This window comes from Aythya ferina, assembly GCF_964211825.1.
Source record: "Aythya ferina genome assembly, chromosome: 1".
NCBI classification, from domain to species: Eukaryota; Metazoa; Chordata; class Aves; order Anseriformes; family Anatidae; genus Aythya; species Aythya ferina.
The window spans coordinates 77,695,016-77,715,703 of NC_140296.1; the positions used below are offsets into that span (position 1 = coordinate 77,695,016).

At 37.9% G+C, this 20,688-nt stretch overlaps 1 protein-coding gene across 9 annotated transcripts; it reads left to right on the forward strand.

Moving 5' to 3' along the window:
• The first annotated feature begins 27 nt into the window (after positions 1-27).
• Positions 28-20,432, forward strand: MSL3 (MSL complex subunit 3). Of its 9 annotated transcripts, none has more exons than XR_014689037.1 (13): positions 28-195; positions 1,844-1,926; positions 2,490-2,585; positions 3,137-3,237; positions 5,002-5,124; positions 5,546-5,706; positions 7,609-7,767; positions 8,224-8,486; positions 8,855-8,964; positions 9,164-9,263; positions 9,650-9,734; positions 19,520-20,245; positions 20,282-20,432. XR_014689037.1 is itself a non-coding variant. In XM_084507674.1 (13 exons), exons 1-13 carry the CDS (start codon positions 97-99, stop codon positions 19,617-19,619), a joined length of 1,569 nt encoding a protein of 522 aa, XP_084363800.1. In that variant the 5' UTR covers positions 38-96; the 3' UTR covers positions 19,620-20,432. The 9 variants fall into 9 exon arrangements, 7 of the variants coding, with proteins under 7 accessions (XP_084363804.1, XP_084363800.1, XP_084363805.1 ...); XM_084507674.1 differs by adding an exon at positions 4,058-4,146 and having other exon boundaries at positions 38-195; positions 19,520-20,432; XM_084507675.1 differs by lacking the exon at positions 28-195 and adding exons at positions 255-305; positions 4,058-4,146 and having other exon boundaries at positions 19,520-20,432.
• Positions 20,433-20,688: the final 256 nt, after the last annotated feature.

The following is a 20,688-nucleotide window of genomic DNA, read 5'->3' on the forward strand; positions in this document are numbered from 1 at the left end:
GAGGGGGAGGCAGAGGCAGAGGCAGAGGCGGTCCCGTCAGCGGCACCTCCCCGCCGGGCGGGGCGGGGCGCCGCTCCTTTGCGCCATGATGAACAAATGACCTCGCGGGGAATGAAATTTAAGTTCCACCGGGGGGAGAGAGTTCTCTGCTTCGAGCCCGACCCCACCAAGGCCAAAGTGCTCTATGATGCCAAGGTGACCCCGCCGCGCCCTCCCTCCCTCCCTCCCTGTTGCCCCCGCCCCCGCCGCGGGGAGGCGGGGCCGTTGGAGGCCGTTAACGCTCCCCCGCCGCCGCGCCGTGCCGGGTGCGCGCCCGCTCGGGGGCCGGGGGAGGAGCGGGAGGGAAGGGAGGGGGTTGACCTGGCGGCCCCGCCGCCACCACCGCCACCGGTGCGGGGTGAGGGGAAGGAAGGGAGCGGCCGCCGCCCGCTGGCACAGGGAGGCGCCGCCCGGCCCCGCGGGCGGTGGGTGGGCGGGTGCTGCTGCCCTGTCCGCCGCCGGGCCTTGTCCCCGGGCGACGCTTTTCTGCGGGCGCTGCCTCCTGCCGGCCTGCTGTGCCCGGTAACAGCGCTGGCGGGAGCCTTGTGCGGCGTTGGGTGCCGCGGGGACGCGGGCTCGCTCTGACACGCCGAAGGGATCCGTGCGGAGCCTGTAAACACGGCGCTGTTGGCTGGTTTGGGTCGCGTTTTCGCTCCTCTGAGGGACAAAAACATAGATTTCGACTGGGTTCCAGTCCGAAGTCATACTTCTGCTTCAATTTGTTTTAGTGACGTACATTTTTATTTATTTATTTATTTATTAAACACTTTTTATCAGGGGCTCCGCATTCCTGCGATATTTCGAACTGCCCTTTTGTTTCCACATGCAGGCCTATGCTTTGGCTGGCCCCAAATCATTAGTGCCTTTTCTTTGCTTTTAAATATACGGAGCTCCAGCAAAGCTGCCCTCGGCCCCATCTGGCTCAACAATTCTCAAGTTGTCGGCTCTCAGGTTAAACGTTCCCGTGGCCTAGCTGCTGGCTGTGCCTGGAGATAAGCGGTGCACCCACTGATAGCTTTGTTTTTACTGGTCCTGATGGTCTTCTTAATGATCCATTGCGAAATACCTTTTTCTTTTGAGGTGCAGGCACTTTCAGACTAGGTCTTCATGTATTTTCTTAAATGTTTAATCTCTTTCCTGGGAAGAGGGAGAGCAAGAGTAGTGCATCTGCATTTTTTTTTCACTTGGAAAAAGATCAAGGAAGAGCTCCTGCACAAACAGTTGATCAGAAAATGCCATTAGCAAGAGCGGTGTTTTTTGGTTCCGCTTACCCTCATCATGATTTGGTCAAAATAAACTTCTTTGTGCATGTGCTAAAGAGGACAATGTTACAGGGGTGATAGAAGAAGAAACAAAGGCTCAGATATTTACAAGACATTTTAATATTTGTTGGCTGGATGATGCGTTCAAGAGAACAGTGTTTGAGATTTACATATAGCACTGTTTTCTCCTGCTTTGAGGACCTGAAGAGAGAGCACTCAGGAGAAAACGTTATTTGCCCACATGACCGTATCTGCACATTCCTATTGTGATACTGTATTGTTTTGCATCTTTGTTTTGAATGTATTGAGGACACAATAAAGACGGCAGTCCTTTGTTTGAGAAGAGCTCTGGAAAAAAGCTTGTTTCCTCACCTTGAGTATAATCCATATCTTCTGCTCATATAAATACTTAATGGCAACATTCTAGGTGTATTTAATTTATGTAAATTAACACTTTTTTTCTATGTGCATAAATCCCTAAACGCTAGAAAGTTCACTTTTTGTCAAGCCTTTTAATACATGCTATTCACTGTTTGTTTCAGATTGTTGATATTATTGTCGGAAAAGATGAGAAAGGCAGAAAGATTCCAGAATATCTGATCCATTTTAATGGTTGGAATAGAAGGTAAGAACCCATATGCACAATTTTAGTTCTTCCATTTCTTCCATTTTATTTTGCAAAGAAAGATATTACCCAGAATATCAAAGGACTTAATGTGAGTATGTTTGGTTTGTGAATGCCTTTAATACGCTTTCTCATGTTTCATTGCCTTATATCTATAAATATCAATGGATCAGTCTGATGGTCTTGAGTTTAAATTTTATGGGATATTTGTCTTTGGCATGTACCTGTGGCACCTAGGTTTTTCATTAAAAAAAGGATTTTGTGTATTGTTAGATCTAGGCCTAGACTGTTTGCTTATCAAGGTCAGTACATGAGTGCAGTCTCTGACTATGATTTATAGCATGCGTTGGTGCTACAAATGCTGTCGTGTTATGTCAAGGTTTGAGAGCATTTAAAGAGCAACGTGAGAGTTGAAGCCATGTGAATACAGAAGCATGCAACTCAAAGTTGATCTGAATGTTATTGAAATACGATGTTTTAGGTTTAATGTAGATTAATTCGGTAATAATCGTGAATGGAATGTATTTTGAGCCATTAATGTTTCTCCTTTTACCAATCCTTAGCTGGGATAGATGGGCAGCTGAGGATCATGTTCTTCGTGATACGGACGAAAATCGCAGATTACAACGTAAATTGGCGCGGAAGGCTGTGGCTCGCATGTAAGAAATCTTTTTGGTCTCAAGATAAATAAGAGATTCATATTCAAACAGCTACATTTAGGTGTCTACAAGTGAGTTTGGTCTCTAAGTTCACACTGTTGGTGGTAAATACTTAATACAGTCAGTACATCCATACTAAGGTAGACGCATTATCATTAAACAACACTCTAAATGGCTAACACATTTAGTAACTGTATGTTACTCAGAAGTGTTGCTGTGAAATGCCTGTGTACAGGCTTAACTTACATCTTCCAAAAGAAATGTACTTGAACAATAATTTAGGAAAGCCTGAGGTATTTTTCAGCCAAAGGCAATAACCTAATATAGGTTGGACATGGCTTGAGGATCTGCCTGGGAACACAAATATGAGGTAATGTGCAGACATTAAGGTATCCACTCTAAAATAAACATTATCCAAATTATTTCAATGTTAATTAATGGAAATAACCCAAACATACATTTCCTGTGCATTTCTATGTAATGTCATTAGGTAGGATAAACAAATTAAATGAAATCAGCCAAGTTTAAGTGAACCATTTTATCCTCTATAGGAGAAGAAAAGGAAGAAAGAAGAGACGTTGCAGATTGCCTGGTGTTGACTCTGTATTAAAAAGCCTTCCTGCTGAGGAAAATGACGAGAGTAGCGAAAACTGTGAGCTTGTTTTCGTTCTTTAGTAACTGGTGTGATGCTTTAACTTTGTGCTAGGGGTACAGTGAGTGCTTAACGTGCTGGTAGGATGACATGAGTGTCATGGCCTGATTGAAACTATACCAAAGCAGTTGTGTGAAGAATGAGTGTAATGTTTCATGTTAAGTATCTCTTAATCTATTGCTTTTTTCTTTTTAATTGGTTTTCTAGAGGCTTTTCCTCATGTCACTTCGTGATACCAGAGTTCAGTGCTGCTTTGTTTACTGTAGTAGTACTAGGTGCAAGAAGCCCGCAGTTTCCTTGTTTGGTGTTAGCAAACAAGCTGCTTTCCTTTCTAATGTTTCTATATATCTGTTGGGGGGATTTTTTTCCCCTCCCAGTCTGACTGACCTATTTCACTCTTAAACCACCTCTTTTGATTTCATGGCACTTCTCTTTGTAGCTTGAAAGCTAGCAGGACCTTTTGCACTTAACTGATGTATGGAGTGTAACAGTTGCTGCACATATCCAGAGCTCTCAATTGAATAGTTAATGCATTAACCCCTTGTTCAGTACTAAAGTACAATAAAAATAGAAATTATCTGTGAGTGTACATCAATTGAAGAGATACTAGAATACTTCCTTTAAACTTACTGTCTTCCGTATTCAAAAAGTTGATACTGTGCTGTAAATACTACTTATGTGTTTAATAAGAATGAATAATTCTAGTCGAATTACATATAACGAGTTGTTATTTTTTTTAATTTAGGCCTGAAATTGTTTGGCCTGAACCTCTGTGCAATGTGATAGTGTGAGATAAATATCTGAAATCTCTTTTACACAGCTATAAGTAGTTCTTCTGATGACAGTGATGAAGGAACAGATGAAGAAATAAAAAGTGAAGACAGTGACATAGAAGATAGGACAGAAATGGTATATTCATGGCTTCCTTAAGTTAATAGAATTTAAAAATCAGTATATAAAACACTGGAAAAGTTTAAATAGAGTAAATATAGGCCACAGTTGCTTATTTAGCCAGAATTAAAATGTATATTTTCTCACTCCCAGTGCCTACTGTAGTTGAGTTCTTGAAAGTTAAAGAAAATACCAAAATTCTACAAGAATAAGTCATTAATCAAACAATACACATTTGCTTCTTTTCCTGTCTGTTGACATGTAAGGCTTATGTGAAGAAAACTTAGCAAACTAGGTTACCCATGTGTATAGGTGCTATAAAATCTTACTGGTCTACTCAGGTTGGACATAGCAGTAGGGTCTTTATGGTTTTTGTATTTTACTGTGAGATGGGCCTATCAACTCTGGTCTTAAATGTAGAAGGCTGACTTCAAGGAAAAAAAAAAAAACATATTTCTCTACGTTAACAAAAAGTACAGGGTAAATAGTTGTTCTGAAGGTCTGTAGAATCAAACTAGTACAATGGAGGTGATCTGAAGTAGCAAAACCTAACAAGTTCCTGTTTGTTCTTTTCTATTAAATGCTTAAGTGAATGCTAAATTAAAAACAAATTTTAAAAACTGAATTTGTAGATGACATGAAAACAGTATTGTTAAATTGCTTACATTACAGTAAGACTAGTATACACTTAAATAGATACTGTACATACAAAAATAATATTTTTATATTGTACTGTACATACAAAAATAATACTTTAATTAAAATGCTCTTATTTTTGCATAACAAAACTTCATTTTTATATTGTATCCTGGTTATTGTATTTCTTCTTAATAACACAAGCAATATATAATTTCTTGCACTGGTCTGTTGTAGAAAGAAGATCAAGACACTCATACAAAAAGGGACATGGAAGAAAGAGCAATAAACATTGAAATTCCTGAAGTCTTGAAAAAGAAGCTTGAGGAAGACTGTTACTATATTAATAGAAGAAAACGGGTATGAAATGAATATGCATGGGGTGGTTCAAAAATACTTCTTGCATACAACAACCCCTGTTCTGAGCTTTATTGCAAGGGTTAGTTTAGACAACATAAGGAAGAATAAAAAGTTTTGAGGAGCAGCCTTCTCTATAGCTAAAGCAGTGAGTTGTCATTGTATTTAAGGTTGTAACATTGCAGTACCTGGTTGTGTTTTGGAGTGTAAGTTGCTCTTTAAAGCTGAAAATTAAGTAGAGTACACTTGTTTACCTCGTTTTCTCCAAATATTTATAATGGATTGATCAAAAATGTAGTTTACAGGTTGAAATGGGTAACTCCTGAAGTAACTTCATGCTTCATTAAACTCATTAACTCCTGTTTTAGATTGTTACATTTACTAATTATTTCTATAAGACATCAGTTTATTTTTATTTTTTCAGCTGGTGAAGCTTCCTTGCCAGACAAATATAATAACCATCCTGGAGTCATATGTGAAACATTTTGCTATTAATGCTGCTTTTTCAGCCAATGAAAGGTCTCGACATCATCAGATGACTCCACATGCTAATATGAATATTCATTATGTGCCACCAGAGAAGAAGTAAGTAATCTTTAGCCCAGTGCTGTTGTCACAAGAAGAATGAACTTGCATTGCATGCTCAGTCTGAAGGCTGTTCATTTTTGTGAGTTTATACTGTCATGTATGTCCCTTCATTGGGATTAAAATATTTGATGAATATCTAAAGAACAGTAGCATTGACAATTTGTTTATCAGTGAAGGAGTCCTGATACAAAAGCATCAGTATCCCCTTTTGTAATATCCCTTTTTGATTTTTTTTTTTTTTTTTTTGAGCAGTGGGAGAATATCTGATATAAGAATTCCCTGTTGAAATAAAACTGAACAGGTTCAAATTTTATAAATGTTTTATGCAAACATAGTAGAGAACTCCAAATGGAGGTGATTTATTTTAATGACATATCTTAAATCCTAGAGTCAAAATGCAAGGAAACTCACTGTGTAGTAGCACCAATCCTGTTTATTAAAATTGATTAAATCTTAGTATGTTTTCTTAGCTGAGCTGTATAGTCTCCTACCAAGGTACAAATGCAATGTTGACCTGGCATATTTGTAGTGTTGTGGGGGGTGTTGTATGGTGTTTTTTGTGGTAAAGGTTCTCAATGTTAGTTGACGTTGTTCTTTTACGTAAGTCTATACTGGGGTGAAATTTTTCATTTTATTTAAATTTCCAAAAATAGAACATAAAATCAAGATTTATTTCAGCACTGCATAATTATGCCATTCCCTGCAGTATTTTGCCCGAAGTGAGTGTTTCACTTTATATGGATTTCATTCATTACTTAACAGATTATATTAGAAAGAAGGAAAGTGCAATTAATCTCCCAGATGAGAAGTTAGACGAGACATGAGAAACATGACCAAAAGGTTGTGTGTATGTGATGATTTTTAAAGGTGTATGCTTTTGCGACTTCCTCAATAAAGAAGATGCTTTAATAGGGAAAATGGTTGTAATTTCAGTGATCCATTAAGTAGGAGAGATTGAGCTGACAACTTTATTGTGTTGCCCTTTCTGCATAGAAGGTAACTGACCTTTTAAAATGTGATGGAATTTATGCGCATGGTGCTACCCTGACCCAATATAGTGTTTTCTTTTGCCTTAAAAAAATAAAATAAAATAAAAATAAGAGGGTGTAACGGGGGGGTATAGGCTTCATAATGTGTGTGGCTTTGATAACATTATTTGATGCTGCCATACACATGTATGCACTTGAGACCTGAAAAGTGATTACCTTCATAGAGGTTAGAGGTGTTGGAGGTGGACTGCACCCATTTCTAGTTTCTTGTACCACTGCATCTGCCCAGCACCTAGCGCTGTGAATGTTTTATATAAGCCTAAACCAGAAATTCCTAGTAGTCTCTAAATGCAGTGCTTCGGTTAGCAGGAGCAGGGCACTGGAAGCTGATCTCCAATATAAATGTATCCATTTCTGTTGATTCACTGGGTATGTTTTAAGCACAGCCTTAACTGTATCTTAGTTAGCTGCTATAGGTCAAATTCTGCATATGGCTTTTGCTCAGACACTCAGTCTACTAAATCCTAAGCATTTTTCTGACAGCTGACTCTTCTAGTTGAGCACAGTGAACTTGGGGAAAAAAAACACTGCTTATGTGGAAAACATCTGACTGACTTTACTGTAAAGTGGGTTTTATTAATCCAGTAAATAGTAATAGAACGATTGCTTAATGAACTCAAAATTATACAGACTGTCTAAAGTTTGGACTTGTATGAATGAAGTTACAAACTGGAATCACTGTCTTTTCAAGTATGCTTTTAAGGGATTATTACATAGCGAATAAATGAATGTATCATAGTTAAGATGTTAGTGATCTGTATTTAAGGGGAATTTCCTAAAAACTACACTGAACATTTTGGCATGCAAATGAAATTGAAAATTGAAATTCATAATCTTTCTTTCCCTGTAGTGTTGAGCTATGTAAAGAGATGGTTGATGGGCTGAGAATAACCTTTGACTTCACACTTCCATTAATTTTGCTCTATCCTTATGAGCAAGCTCAGTTTAAGAAGGTGACTTCATCAAAATTCTTTCTTCCAATCAAAGAAAACTCAACAAATACTAACAGGTAGGTTGGGTATAGTCTAATACTGCTTATCTGAGGAAAATGCAATAGTAAGTGGTTATACGTTTAGAATACTGTGGCTTCTTGTATGCTTTGACTTAAAAATTGTTTTGATAAAACATTCGACTTCTGTGTGAACTGCTTGCCTGAATTCAGAATACGATTTCTGAATTTCAATCTGATTAACTCCAAAGAGGTGTTTCTGCTGACTGGTGTGGAGCTGTTCTGCAACTTTGTGAAATAAAATTGCATCAAAATGTAAGTTTATGTTCACTAACCTTTACATTTGCAAATGAATGTTCTTAGGGAAAACAACACTTAAAAGAAGGTTGCATGACTTTGCTTGTTCTTAAGGGAATACTAAATTGTGTAAGAATTTAAGAGGATTTGTGAAATTTGCTGTTTTAAGGAAAGAACATCTGACCTCTTCATTTATGTCAAGCTGCCTTTACTTCCTAGAAATCAGGAGGAGCTTTCCCCAAGTCCTCCTCTACTGAACCCACCAACACCTCAGTCAACAGACAGCCAGCCTCCAGCAGGGGAGCCAGCCACACCAAAAAGGCGAAAAGCTGAACCTGAAATTCTGCAGTCCCTGAGACGTTCTACACGCCATACCTCTAACTGTGACAGGTTGTCAGAAAGCAGTGCTTCCCCACAGCCGAAGCGGCGGCATCTTGACACCCCAGCTTCTATGCCAAAGCTCTTCTTGCACCTGGAAAAAAGTAGGTTTTGCTATTAAAGTTGTTATTCTAAACAAGCTTTTAAGTCCTGTCGTTTTTCTTAATGTGGTGTGGACTGGGAACTGAATGATCAAAGTGGGAATTCATTACTTATCGTATCAATTATTTCTCTCTGAAGTTGTATACCAGAGGGAGAAATACAATACTTTGCTGTATTTCCCAACGGAATTCAAGGAGCTACTTGAGTCTACTCACAGGATATCTGTCAGTCTACTTTAGAATAGCATTTACTGAATTACAGTATTTTAAGACTTTAAATGTTTTATCAGCAGGCCTTAGTTGCCTTTTAGTATCTTGTATTTCCACAAAACAGATTATTTAATATTTTTTTTTTCCTTCTGTTTTTGAAGAAACCCCTGTCCATAGTGGATCATCTTCACCTATAACTTTAACTCCTAGCAAAGAGGGGAGTGCGGTATTTACTGGCTTTGAAGGAAGAAGAAACAATGAATTGAATGAGGTAAGAGAACTTCATGCTATTGTCCTTTCAATGGTTAAAGATATTGTGGCCCTCAGAGTAGGCCTACACGAGAAAAGGTGTTTAGATTATTTATTTCATCTAATATTTTGAAGTTCTGTATAGACTGAATTAATTATGATGCTATACTGATTTCATAACCAGTATTTTCTTTTTTTTTTTTTTTTTTTTTAATGTTCAGGTTTTGTCCTGGAAACTGATGCCAGAGAATTATCCACCAAGTGATCAACCACCACCTCCATCATATATCTATGGATCTCAACATTTGCTACGGATGTTTGGTAAACTGCTCTGGAATCAAAATGTCTGATTTGTTTTCAGTGGCAGTATCAATATGATTTTGTATTTGCTTTATCACAGCTTTATTTTTGGAGAAATGTACTCTAATCTCTTTAAAATTCTTAAAAGGTTGTTCATAAACTCGGTTATCTTTTATTTGATTTACAGAAACAAAAACCTGTAAATAAGCGTTGCTTCCGCTACACTATCAAACATTATTAAAGCAGGCAACATTCAATTTATGAGCTTGCTTGTTATAGTAATGTTTCTGGAAAATCACTGAGCATCTTGTAAAGAGTAATGGAGGCTGCAGTGAAAAGATATTCTTGCTTTCTTCTTTTCTTTACAGCAGGTAAAATTTGTAAACATTATTTTTTCTTTTTTACAGTAAAGCTACCAGAAATACTCGGGAAGATGTGCTTTCCTGAAAAAAACCTAAAGGCTTTAGTAAAACACTTTGAAATGTTTCTGAGGTAATGCGACACAATCTACCACAGTAGTGATTGCATTGTTATGTAGATTTAAGTGCTCTGGAATTATGAGGGATTTTTAGAAGATATTATTGTGGTTACAGAAATGAGTATGATAAAATTAAATTTTTACTTCTGGAATTCAAATTGAAGGGGATCCAAACTCTCTACTTAAAACTTTACTAAACATTGGTAGAAAACTGAAGTAGAAAAGCTTGTGTGATAGAAAGTATAGAGTGACAAGTCTGATTTTGCTGAGAATGCTAAGAAGCATGTTTTATGAAGAAATTCAAACCCTGCATTGTTCTTAAGAGCATAACCTGAGTGTTTTGGTGTTGCATCACTGTTAGCAGGGAGAAAACCTTGTGTTTTAAAACCTGTTACACATGATGGTAGTGTGGTGGTGGTTGGTGTATGTGTTTTTTTCTCCAGAAAAGGCTGCCCTAGTCCAGCTTTTAAACCAAAGGGTTTCTCTGTTATGCAGTGCAGTGGCTTGTAGGGGTACCTAAACTCTTCTAACCACAGTAGCTCTACAGCTGGAGATAGTACAGTCATATCTGTATCATGATCCGCTTTGTCAGTACTCTAGTTAGTATCTCTGCACTGTAATTGTAGTTCATATGTCTAATGCGGCACTGCATACTGCAGCATCAACACAGCAAAAAAAAAAAAAAAAGACAAAGAAAACTTGTTAAAAAAAAGTGTTGTAAATGTTAAACACAAAATGGTTCCAACAAATGTGGAACTTCTAACTTAACATTGGTCAGATACCTCAAAACGGCTACATACTGAAAAGTAATCTAATATTTCATTAGCATATCAAAGGTTTTATTAGATCAAGGAGGGCTGATTGTCCATACAAAAACTTTAAAGTGCTTTTATTTTAATTGCGTATTGAAAATTAAAGATATCTCAAATGTCAAAATTTCTACAATACAGACATTTTCTTCTGAATGACTTCATTTTAAAGTTTTACCGATTCATTTTTATATTTCTATTCTGTCAGATCCTTACTAGTATTCAAAATGTTTTTATACTAAGTGGGACAGCATTAGCACTTACTGTTGGAAAGCAGGTACTAGGTATTTTTGCTTGAAGTGAATATGGTTTAGGATGTCTAACCTGCTGTGGATCAAATCAGTTTTTCAGACATCCTCCTGTTCTGATTCTATTGTATCAGAGCAGATCTTAACTCTTTAATGTCTTAAATGTGTTTTCTTTATAACCATTATATGGATAAGCTGAGGTGGAATGGGGATGAAGGGAGGAAACAACTGTGTCCAAGTAGGGTAGTGATTAAACTAAAATTTCTAGTAGTAGTGTCACGGAATAACAGGATCATAGGGGCTGGTGTCCATATGTGTTTTATTCTTCTATGTGACCATTTTGTTGAAATGCTTAATTACCTATAAATGTGGAAAAAAGATGGTGTTTCCACATTAGCATTTTTAGGTTAGTAAGACTGCTTTTGAAGCAAAACTCCCAGTAGTTCTGCTTGCTATGCCTTATGTTGCATTGCAGAGTGGTCTCAGTACACAAGCTGGATTCCTTTTTGGAAAACATTTAACTGAAATTGTGCTCTAGTACTATGGGGCATTCATTGCTTAAGACCAGACTATAAACCAAAATGGCCCCCCTACAGCTCCTCCCCAAGCAAGCATAGTGTGGCTATTATCTGGTACAACAAAATATTTGAGGTTATATATGTTTTCATCGTGCTTTCTAAGGCCAATGTAATGGATGTTTTGCTGATGCTCTTCTTGTTTTCCTATAATTATTATTTCTGTAGCTTTATCAGAAATTGTCAAATTCAGAACATTTCGTGAAAGAAATTGCAAATTACAGTAGGAGGCTGTAGGAAGCATTCAATCTTATGTAGGTAAATTATTTTTTTTTACATGTTTTTGTGGTGCTTTAGGATGTATTTCATTTGGGCATTTGTTTTTCTGTCCCATATCTGTCTGAAAGTGCTCAAATAACTAAATTTTCTGGAAACTCATTCAGACTTTTATAGCAGAAATACTTATGCATTACCTGTTTCTCATCACAAGTGAAAACTTGAGGCTGAGGGTGGTATCTTGTAAATTTTTTTTCCCTCAAATTTCACATTCTTTTTCCTTTTTGGGAATGAAAGGATAAATTGATTATTTATTAAGAGTATTTTGTATCAGTTCTGTTCTGGATTACTTTTTGAAACCTAAGAACTATTTTACACAGTCTGTATGCATTAGATAGTTTACTTCAGGCTACCTAATTTCTTACGGTGAATTGCTCTGAAGTGACAAGCTGAGGCACTCTGCTTTTATTTATTTTTCTTATAGCAGAAGAGGGATTGAAGCTGTCTGTTAAAATTAATAAAACTGTTCCTGAACCATCTTTGAGTTCTAGGTAGAGTACTCTGACAAAAGTAGTTTATTCACTTTTAAAACTTTAATACGATACACAACTTGATTTAGTTTTGGCATAGCTACTGATTTAATTTTGAATTTTGAATTATGATTATATGGCTGAAATTTACAGTTTCATTTAACATTTACACTATTAATCTGTTGCGGGCTTAGAAACTGAGACTTGTTTAATATACCATTTTGTCTGGAAGCTTGTTTTATTGAGTTTACTCAGTACTTGATAGATGTATTAAATTCACTTTGAAATGCATGCTACATGGGTAATATTTTCCAGTCATGCCTCAAATTGCTGCTAGACAAGATTGATCTCAGTTTTCCAGACAGCTTTTTTTTTTTAAAGGAATGTATTAAATATAACTTTGAGTTTCATATTAAATAGAAGCTGTACCCTTTGTGCAGCATTCTACAAGCATACATAATCAAAAACTTCTTCATGGAGAACATGAACATTTATTTCTCAGTTGCGGAATTTGCACAGTTTGCAGAAGGAAAACTAGTTTTTCAAATTAAGCGAAAACCTCTTAGTCTTCATGTCAAACTGTGTAGTCCTGAAATAATTCATAATATCTGCAGAAGAACACGAGTCTGAAATAGAGTTTAGCAACTGACTTACCAGTTGGTTTCAGGAAATTTCACTTCTACTTTCAATTTAGGCTTCAGGAACAAACAGTGGAAGCTGGCACAATAATTGGTGCCTACTAACCGGTAATTTCCCTAGCAAAGGGTACCTGGTTAAATCTTCCTGCAAGATCTTAATTTTTGAGATAAAAGCATTGCCTCTTAACCAATTCCATAGTTTCAGCCATGTTTTTAATAAAGCATTATAGGTACTGTATTATGTATGGCCTATCCTTATTTTGAGGTGCCTAGCATGCCTTCGGGAGCTGCTTAAGCGATGAGTAACAACAGGCAAGAATATGCCACTTCTTGCTTTCCTCTTTCCATTGATTTGAATACAGCCTTGACTTGGAAAACTGTCGTCTCAGGACTATTGACCAACAGTATGTGCTTAGAAGCTAGGAGAATGTAACTTGTCTATTCTTTGTAGAACAGCAAGACCAATTTTCTTTGAGGTAATATCAGGCAATGTAGCTAAGGGTTTGGAAAGGCATAGATATTTCTAGTTTCCTGAAATAAAGAACAAGGAGAAAATGAACAATTACATTCTTAAAATGCTTTTAACATTTCTAATGTAGTTGTCAAGGTGAGACTAATATGTATTTTTTTAGATGATTAAAAAGTACATCCTTAATAGTTAAATACTTTGGTTTTGTTGATATCCACTGATCTTTCAAACTCAGTGTATCCTGTAAGTTGACTCTTTCATTTCAGCTTTCATTTTTATTTCTGATGCTTTACAGCTTTTACCTATTGTGCAAATCTGTTCCATGGATAAAGTACCTTCAGTATTGAGTATTTTATGAGGAGGGAGCCAAATCAAAAACTGACCAAATTATAGAGGACTGCAGTGATAAAATGTGTTAGAAAGATTGCAAGTTGTTTGAAGTAACCTTAGAAAGTAGATCTCTGGTGTTGATATCTAAACGTTTTTTGAGTATAGTGATCTTACACTTAATTGCAGTGGTGAATTATGACCACTAGTCTGTGCTAATGTGCAATTAATGAAAGGTTATTTGCGACTTCCTGAGAACGGAAGAAAAAAAAGGAATATTGTATGTGGATGAGTGACAAGACTCCAGTCAACAAAACAAACCCGATGTTTTTTTGAAACACTGGATGTCAGAATTAACATCCAAAACTTGCCTGAGCAGCCTTCCAGATGGAGATATGCCTAGCAGTTGGAGGGGGTAGGGAGACAGGTGGTGGCATACACCTTTGAAAGTAAGCCTTTAGGCTTAAAATCCTGCCTTTCAGTAGTAGTCATGGAGAGGAGATAGGTTTTGTAATCTGAAAATGACATTTCTTTTGAAGAGGTGACTCAGTTTTAGGACCCATCATGCTCTTTCAGCAAATTCATTTGGATAGATCATTACAATTGCCTTTCAGTTGTCTTTCAAACAGTATCTAGCTCAGACTCCTTATTGGAGCTTCTGCTTACCTTCTAAAAGCCAGAGCTGTAGAAAAGTGTGCAAGATGTTACCTTCTTGAAAATACTTCCTTTCAGCTCTGTGTTGTGTGTCATGTATGTGTACATCATACCTTTACAGCTGAGGTTGTCCTTTAAGGTTTTCCTTTCCTGAGGATGTTCATACTTTTCAGGCAGTTCCTTAGTTTGTTCATGGGGTGACAGCTGATATCCAGAAGTCATTTTCTTCATGCAGAAACTTGAAGCAGTAAGTTATATTGAGGTTGCCAAGAGAAGGACGTTTTTGCTACCAGATGATGCTCTTAAAACTCATATTAATTCAGTGACCTTGCTGAGAATCATTCCTGACATACATGCCAAGTGGCTATTTAATGTGGATGATGCTAGTTCTATATCTTTTTGTGGTGGTTCTGTCTGCATAACTCACAGCCCAGATGGCAGTACATTTGTGAGGCGTTTTTGCTTTAGAGTCACCTGAGGTAAGCTTGCTATGTGTACACTGCTGCATTTGAAGTCCAGAACATAAGGTTGCCTGTGTGCCTGTTTTTCTTACCTCCATCTCCTCATGTCCTTTCTGAAGTGTTCCTTTTCTAGGAATCCGTGGTAGAGAGGGGCATAGCAGCACTATGCCATGTTCCCTCTGTGTCCTGAGCATGAGGGTTAACTGTGGATGCTTGTCAAGAGAAAAGCATGTGGTCTTAAATACGAGGAAGCTTGTGTGCACTGTGTGTTTCCAAACTGTCACTAGTAAGCAGTTTCACTGCTCAGGTGTAAGCATACAAGCTCTTTAAAAAGTATATAAACGTAAAAGGCAATAATGATGCAACTGGTGACTGAATTTTTTGTCAGATTTGTAAAGGGACAAATAAACAATTTCTGAATAGCTAAATAGCAGTGTGTGTTCAGATCTGTACCAGAACATTGACTGCTTGCTAAGTTGGTATAGCTCCCTCTGTTTTGAAATCTTGGCTTGCGGCTTGCAGGTGCCAGTGTAATTGATCTTTGTGCTGTTTCAGCTTTTTCAAGAGCAAGGCATTAATGAAATATCCAGTAGTTAAGAGTTTTGAGACTCCTAATATTTCTGTGCCAGCTTTCTGCGCTGTGATGCAGCATGAATAGAAAGCAGCTTCAGAAGGGCTTTTTTGACTGCTTTTTTTTATGCAGGTAGTCAAGGGATAGGGACAGAAGCTGACCTTGTGTTCTCTTGCCTGTTTTGTACCATTTCTCTACAGAAAGTAATTTGTGTCTGCTAGCCCTGGGGTATTTTGCTTTTCACAGCTATTATATTAAGAACAGTGAGGTATACATCATTAGACTGCGTGTGTTCTGCCTGCCTTTTTTTTTTTTTTTCTTTCCTTGAGTTGTAGGTATGCCACAAGCATCTCAGCTAAAACCTCTCACCTTTATCTTGCACCAAGCTGCCATGTATGACTGATCTTAAGCAAATATCAGTAATTTTTTTTTTTTGAGAGAATGAACCTGTTTCCCATTACCTACACTTAAAGTAGTCCCTCATAAAATCTAGCACTTTCTGGTATTATGTTTTAGAGAACATTGCACAATGACACCAGAAATTTGATCAGCCTCGGTAGTTTGCAGTCATTGCTTCTCTCTCAAAGTCAGAACGTGTGTTAATGAAGAATTAATAATTCAGTTCCATTTGTTGCTTATCTTAGTCTTGTGCAGTCTCAGTATGTTAAAAGTTAGATTCAAGCCTTATCACACTTGCTTCAACTCAACCCCCCAAAAAACTAGGAAGTGATTTGTAGCTAGTTACAATCCGAGATCACAGCAGTTAATGAATCAAGTATTTTATGAACTCCTAAATTACTGTAATTTCAGTACCCTTTTGTAGTACTCACAGAATGGTTGGGGTTGGAAGGGACCTTAGGGATCACCTAGTTCCAGTCCCCTGCGTAGGAATGCCACCCACTAGATCAGGTTGCCCAAGGCTCCATCCCAATCTGGCCTTGAACATCCCAGGGATGGGGCATCCACAGCTTCTCTGAACAACCTGTTCCAGCACCTCACCCCCCTCTGAGTGAAGAATTTCCTCCTAATTTCTAGTCTAAATCTCCGCTCTTTTAGTTGAAAGCCATTCCCTCTTGTCCTGTCCATATCTGATTGAGCAAAGAGTTTCTTTCCATCTTTTTTTTTTTTTTAATAAGTTCCCTTCAAATACTGAAAGGTTGCAGTGAGGTCACCCTGGAGCTTTCTCTTCTGTAGGCTGAACATCCCAGCTCTCTCAGCCTGTCTTCATAGGAGAGGTGCTCCAGCCTCTTGATTATCTTTGTGGCCCTCCTCTGCACCCGCTCTAACAGCCCCACATCTTTTTTGTGCTGGGAGCCCCAGACCTGGACACAGCACTCCAAGAGGGGCCTCACAAGGGCAGAGCAGAGGGGAACAATCCCCTCCCTTGCCCTGCTGGCCACTCCTCTTTTAGTGCAGCCCAGGACACATTTGGTCTCCTGGGCTGTAATCACACTCTGGCAGCTCATGCCAAGGTTTTCATCCACAAGAACTCCCAAGCCTTCCTCTGCAGGGCTGGTCTCCGTGAGTTCTTCACCTGGTCTGTACTGCTGTTTGGGATTGCCTTGGCCCAGGTGCAGCACCTTGCACTTGAAATGGCGTGAGGGTTGCAAGTCTCTTATCCACTGCATAGTCCACCCATCAAATCCATCTCTCTCCAATTTGGAGACGACTATGTTCGTGTGGGACCACGTTAAAGATCCAGGTAGATGACGTTGATTGGTCATCAGTCACTTCACCAATAGAAAGCCACCAGCTTGGTTGTTTTCCTAGAGTAAGGAATGTGTGTTTGTGTGGTGCAAACAACCAACAATGTGCTTCTGTGATTAGAAGGAGGATCTGATTGTGTGAATTGTTTTTGTGTGTTTATGGATCGCTTTCTAAGGAATACCTCTGCATCTCATGAAAGAATCCTCTTTACCAAGTATTAGAGCAATTTATGGCCTGGTAAGCCTGGAAAAGAAGGTGGTAAATGCTTTGAATGACTTGGGTTAGAAAATCCCTTAGTACGCTTCAGTGTGTTAATCAAATATTGCTGGCTCTAATCTACATTTCTTTTTTATTTTTTAAGTTCCAGGAAAGTGTAAAGTTGTTATTTTTTTCTGGCCTACTGTCTTGCCAAAGTTTAACAATTTTTGATTCAGTGCTTAGTTCATTCACTGCGTTGGTTGACTCTCTCTTGTTCCTTCAGGGGAAAAATACTTCATTGCTGCTTTTTCATCTATTTAATGCCTTTACTTCTGTGAATAGGAAGTTAGAATAATGCAGCTGTAACACTGCTGTAATATTAAAGATATTTTTTTGGTTTAGCAGAATATCTTGTGTATTTTTTTTTTCAAAATGATCTCCCCAAACTGAATTATGTAATCCTTTTTGCATGTGCTATTAAAATAAAGTCAAAGCTGCTATTGGAACCAATGAGAAACTAGCACAGTATGAATGCTTAAAAATGACGAACTATTTAACACATGTAGGATCGCATGAGTGAAGATTGTGTGTAACTTTAACTTAGCTCTTACTCGTTTATTATGATAGTCTATGTGGTGTCAGTTTGTGGCAGAGGGAGTTGAATCCTTGTTTTAGGTACAAGAGAGATCTTTCTCCCTCTTTGGCAGTACCTGCACCAACTGAATATTGCCAGAAATCAGGTTCTTGGTTAGATGCTGTTATGGGTCATGTAATGGAGCCTTTTCTGATTAATTCCTTGGGTGATGGTTAAAAAACAAAAACAGGCTGCCATTTGATCTTCTGGAAATGAACTGCTGGACAATCAATATACTTGCATGTCTTTAAGCCTGAAATGTTTCACATCACAAACCAGCCTAGGTCCCTCTGTGGAGTTAATTATGGAACTCTTAGGAAGCAAACAAGTATGGGGGGCGTTGACAAAGTGCTTTCTTAACAAAAGGTGGCACATCAAATAATTGTCTTGTTCTAAAAAGCTTGTGTTTCTCATTATTTTACCTAGAATTAGTAGGATATAATCAGGTGTCCCTCTGCTTTTGCAGTTGTTTGATGGCCGTGTTTAAGTACAAGGACTGGGGTGTGTGTTTATTGGAGTTGATCACTTTTTCTGCTTTCTGTATGAGTTCTCCACAATTAATTTATTTCTGCTTTAAATTTTGCTTGCCTTTTTATAGAGAGTCTTGTCAGTGTTCTTTGATGCTGTGGTTTCCTGAAGATCAAAAGGCATGCCTAGTTTAGACAGTCTTAACAGCACATGAGGTTGGAGAAACACTGGTTTTAATTGTACTCACCTTTACAGTTGTTTTTTAATTTGGACTTAGGTCCAGAGCTGGTTATGCAAAGCTAGGATTTTTAGCTTCTGATGGGTAAGCTACCTCCCCAGCCAGTGGTTCTTGAAAGAAAGCAGATTTTGGAGATCACATTGTTCCCTGTTTCCATTGTGTCCTACACTAACTCAGAGAACATGTAGCTAACACTTTCCTATTTTTACTGAAGCTGATCTTTAATATCCAGGTATTTTTGAAGGTCTCTTTTTTCCTGAAGTCAAGTTTGATCAGGTACTTCAGGGTTTCAGTGCTGTTTTGGCCTTTCACCCCCACTTGTATAGCACATCTCTGTATAGGGTGGTTATAGTCATTTCAGCTCTTCTGCTGCTGTTAGTAGCAACAGTGGTTTTCATTTTCTATACTTAACCAGAGAAGGAGTTGTATCTTAGAAGAACAGAACGTGTTAAAATATTGTGTGTTGCTGTGGGAATAATGTTTGAAGGGCAGGTTGGAGAAATTTGAAATGAGGGAACTGGATTTACACAAGGTACTATTTGTTTGAGAGATCATTTAAATCAGACACACTAGAAGGATGGAGACCCTACATGCACATGTGGAAGAACAAATCGTAGTTCTACTTACCGTAAAAGGTATGGTTTGGCTTAATAGTTAATGGCCATTTGCATAATATAATGATGTAGTGATAACTGAAATTCCCGTCTTTTTGAAGTAACTGAGAATACTATGTTGAACAGGTGAGTGACAGAACTGTTGCAGAATCATCTTCCCACTTTTTTGTCTCACAATTCTTAAAAGCTATGCTCAGAAAAGAATACAAAGTATGGGTTTCCTTTATGGAGCTTGACCAAAATTTTTTCATTCACTTGGATTTGAGAATGATTTCTCACTCTGCAAAACCTGTAAATAAATATAGGACAACCCTTTTTGTATGACAGATTTCAAACTAATAATGTGTAATTTGCAGTTTATGGTTTTGCTGAGCTTAAAAATTGATTTGAAAATTGCTTCTCTTAAATGTTTCATGTTCTCCTTTTGTGTGTACTTTCTTAGGTTTTTAGCAGAATACCATGATGATTTCTTCCCAGAATCTGCTTATGTAGCTGCATGTGAAGCCTACTACAGTACTAAAAATCCCCGGGCAATCTACTGAAGCTATTAGTAAAGATTAAATACTACTATATGTAGCCCATGACAATGCTGTTCTGCCACGTGGCTACAAGATGAAGATGGGAAAAAAAGAATTGAAACAACTTTCAGAGGTGAAGTAATAGGGGGATATCTTCTCTGATAGTTGGATTACTTAAACGAGGAACTTCTTTTCAGATGTGTATAGACTGTCTTCTGAATTGCTTAGAGGACTGAATATAAACCCAACTCCCAACGAACCAAGAAGCCCAACTCTGACTTCTAATGCATAGGACTGCATAGAACTGCTAAAAAAGAAGGGAGGCAAAAGCAGATGCATTAGCAACAGGACATTTTCATGAAGATAGAACATCATGCTGTTTCATTTTAGCTCCACCCTCCCCAGCCTGAGTAGTAAGACTTGGCTACACAGTTACGTGAAGAGAATGCATAACTGCTATCTTATGGATTTTTATCTTACAAATTGCACTTCGTTTTGTGAAACTGTCACAATAGAAAAGATTGCTTAAGTTAAAGGATTTTTTTCTGCTGTTTGGCTTGTGTGACATCTGTCTCAAGAATGACTTTGCTTGAATGAAAGATGTGTTGCTTACTTTGCGTTTTGCAAAGATATTTCTAATTCTTGCCATGGTAAGGCTGTCACAGTTCCAAGGAGAGCCTTGCCAGTGCTTCAACATTTACCTGGCTATAAATGATTCCAGGGCCATTATGAAAGAACAGATTTTCTACAAGTAAGTGGAGAAGTCAATAAAGTGATGGCAGTTTAACTGGCAAACACTTCTTTTCTTAATAAAGTATACAGTGGCTGCTGTTTAAATGTGTGGTTTTGACTGTCTAAAATGTCTTGTTTGGGCTTGGTTAATAATTTTGAGATTATGCATAGAATGAGGTGGGAGTATTGACAACAGGGAGGGGGAAGCCCTTTCTGTATCACTGACTTTTCTTCTACAGACTTTGAAACTGTCTAAGGAGGCATTATTTCCATAACTAAAGTGTTAAAGAAGAATTGACCCAGAACCAATTTCCTATCATTCTGACAACACATTCAGTAGAACTTAATTGAAATAACCTTG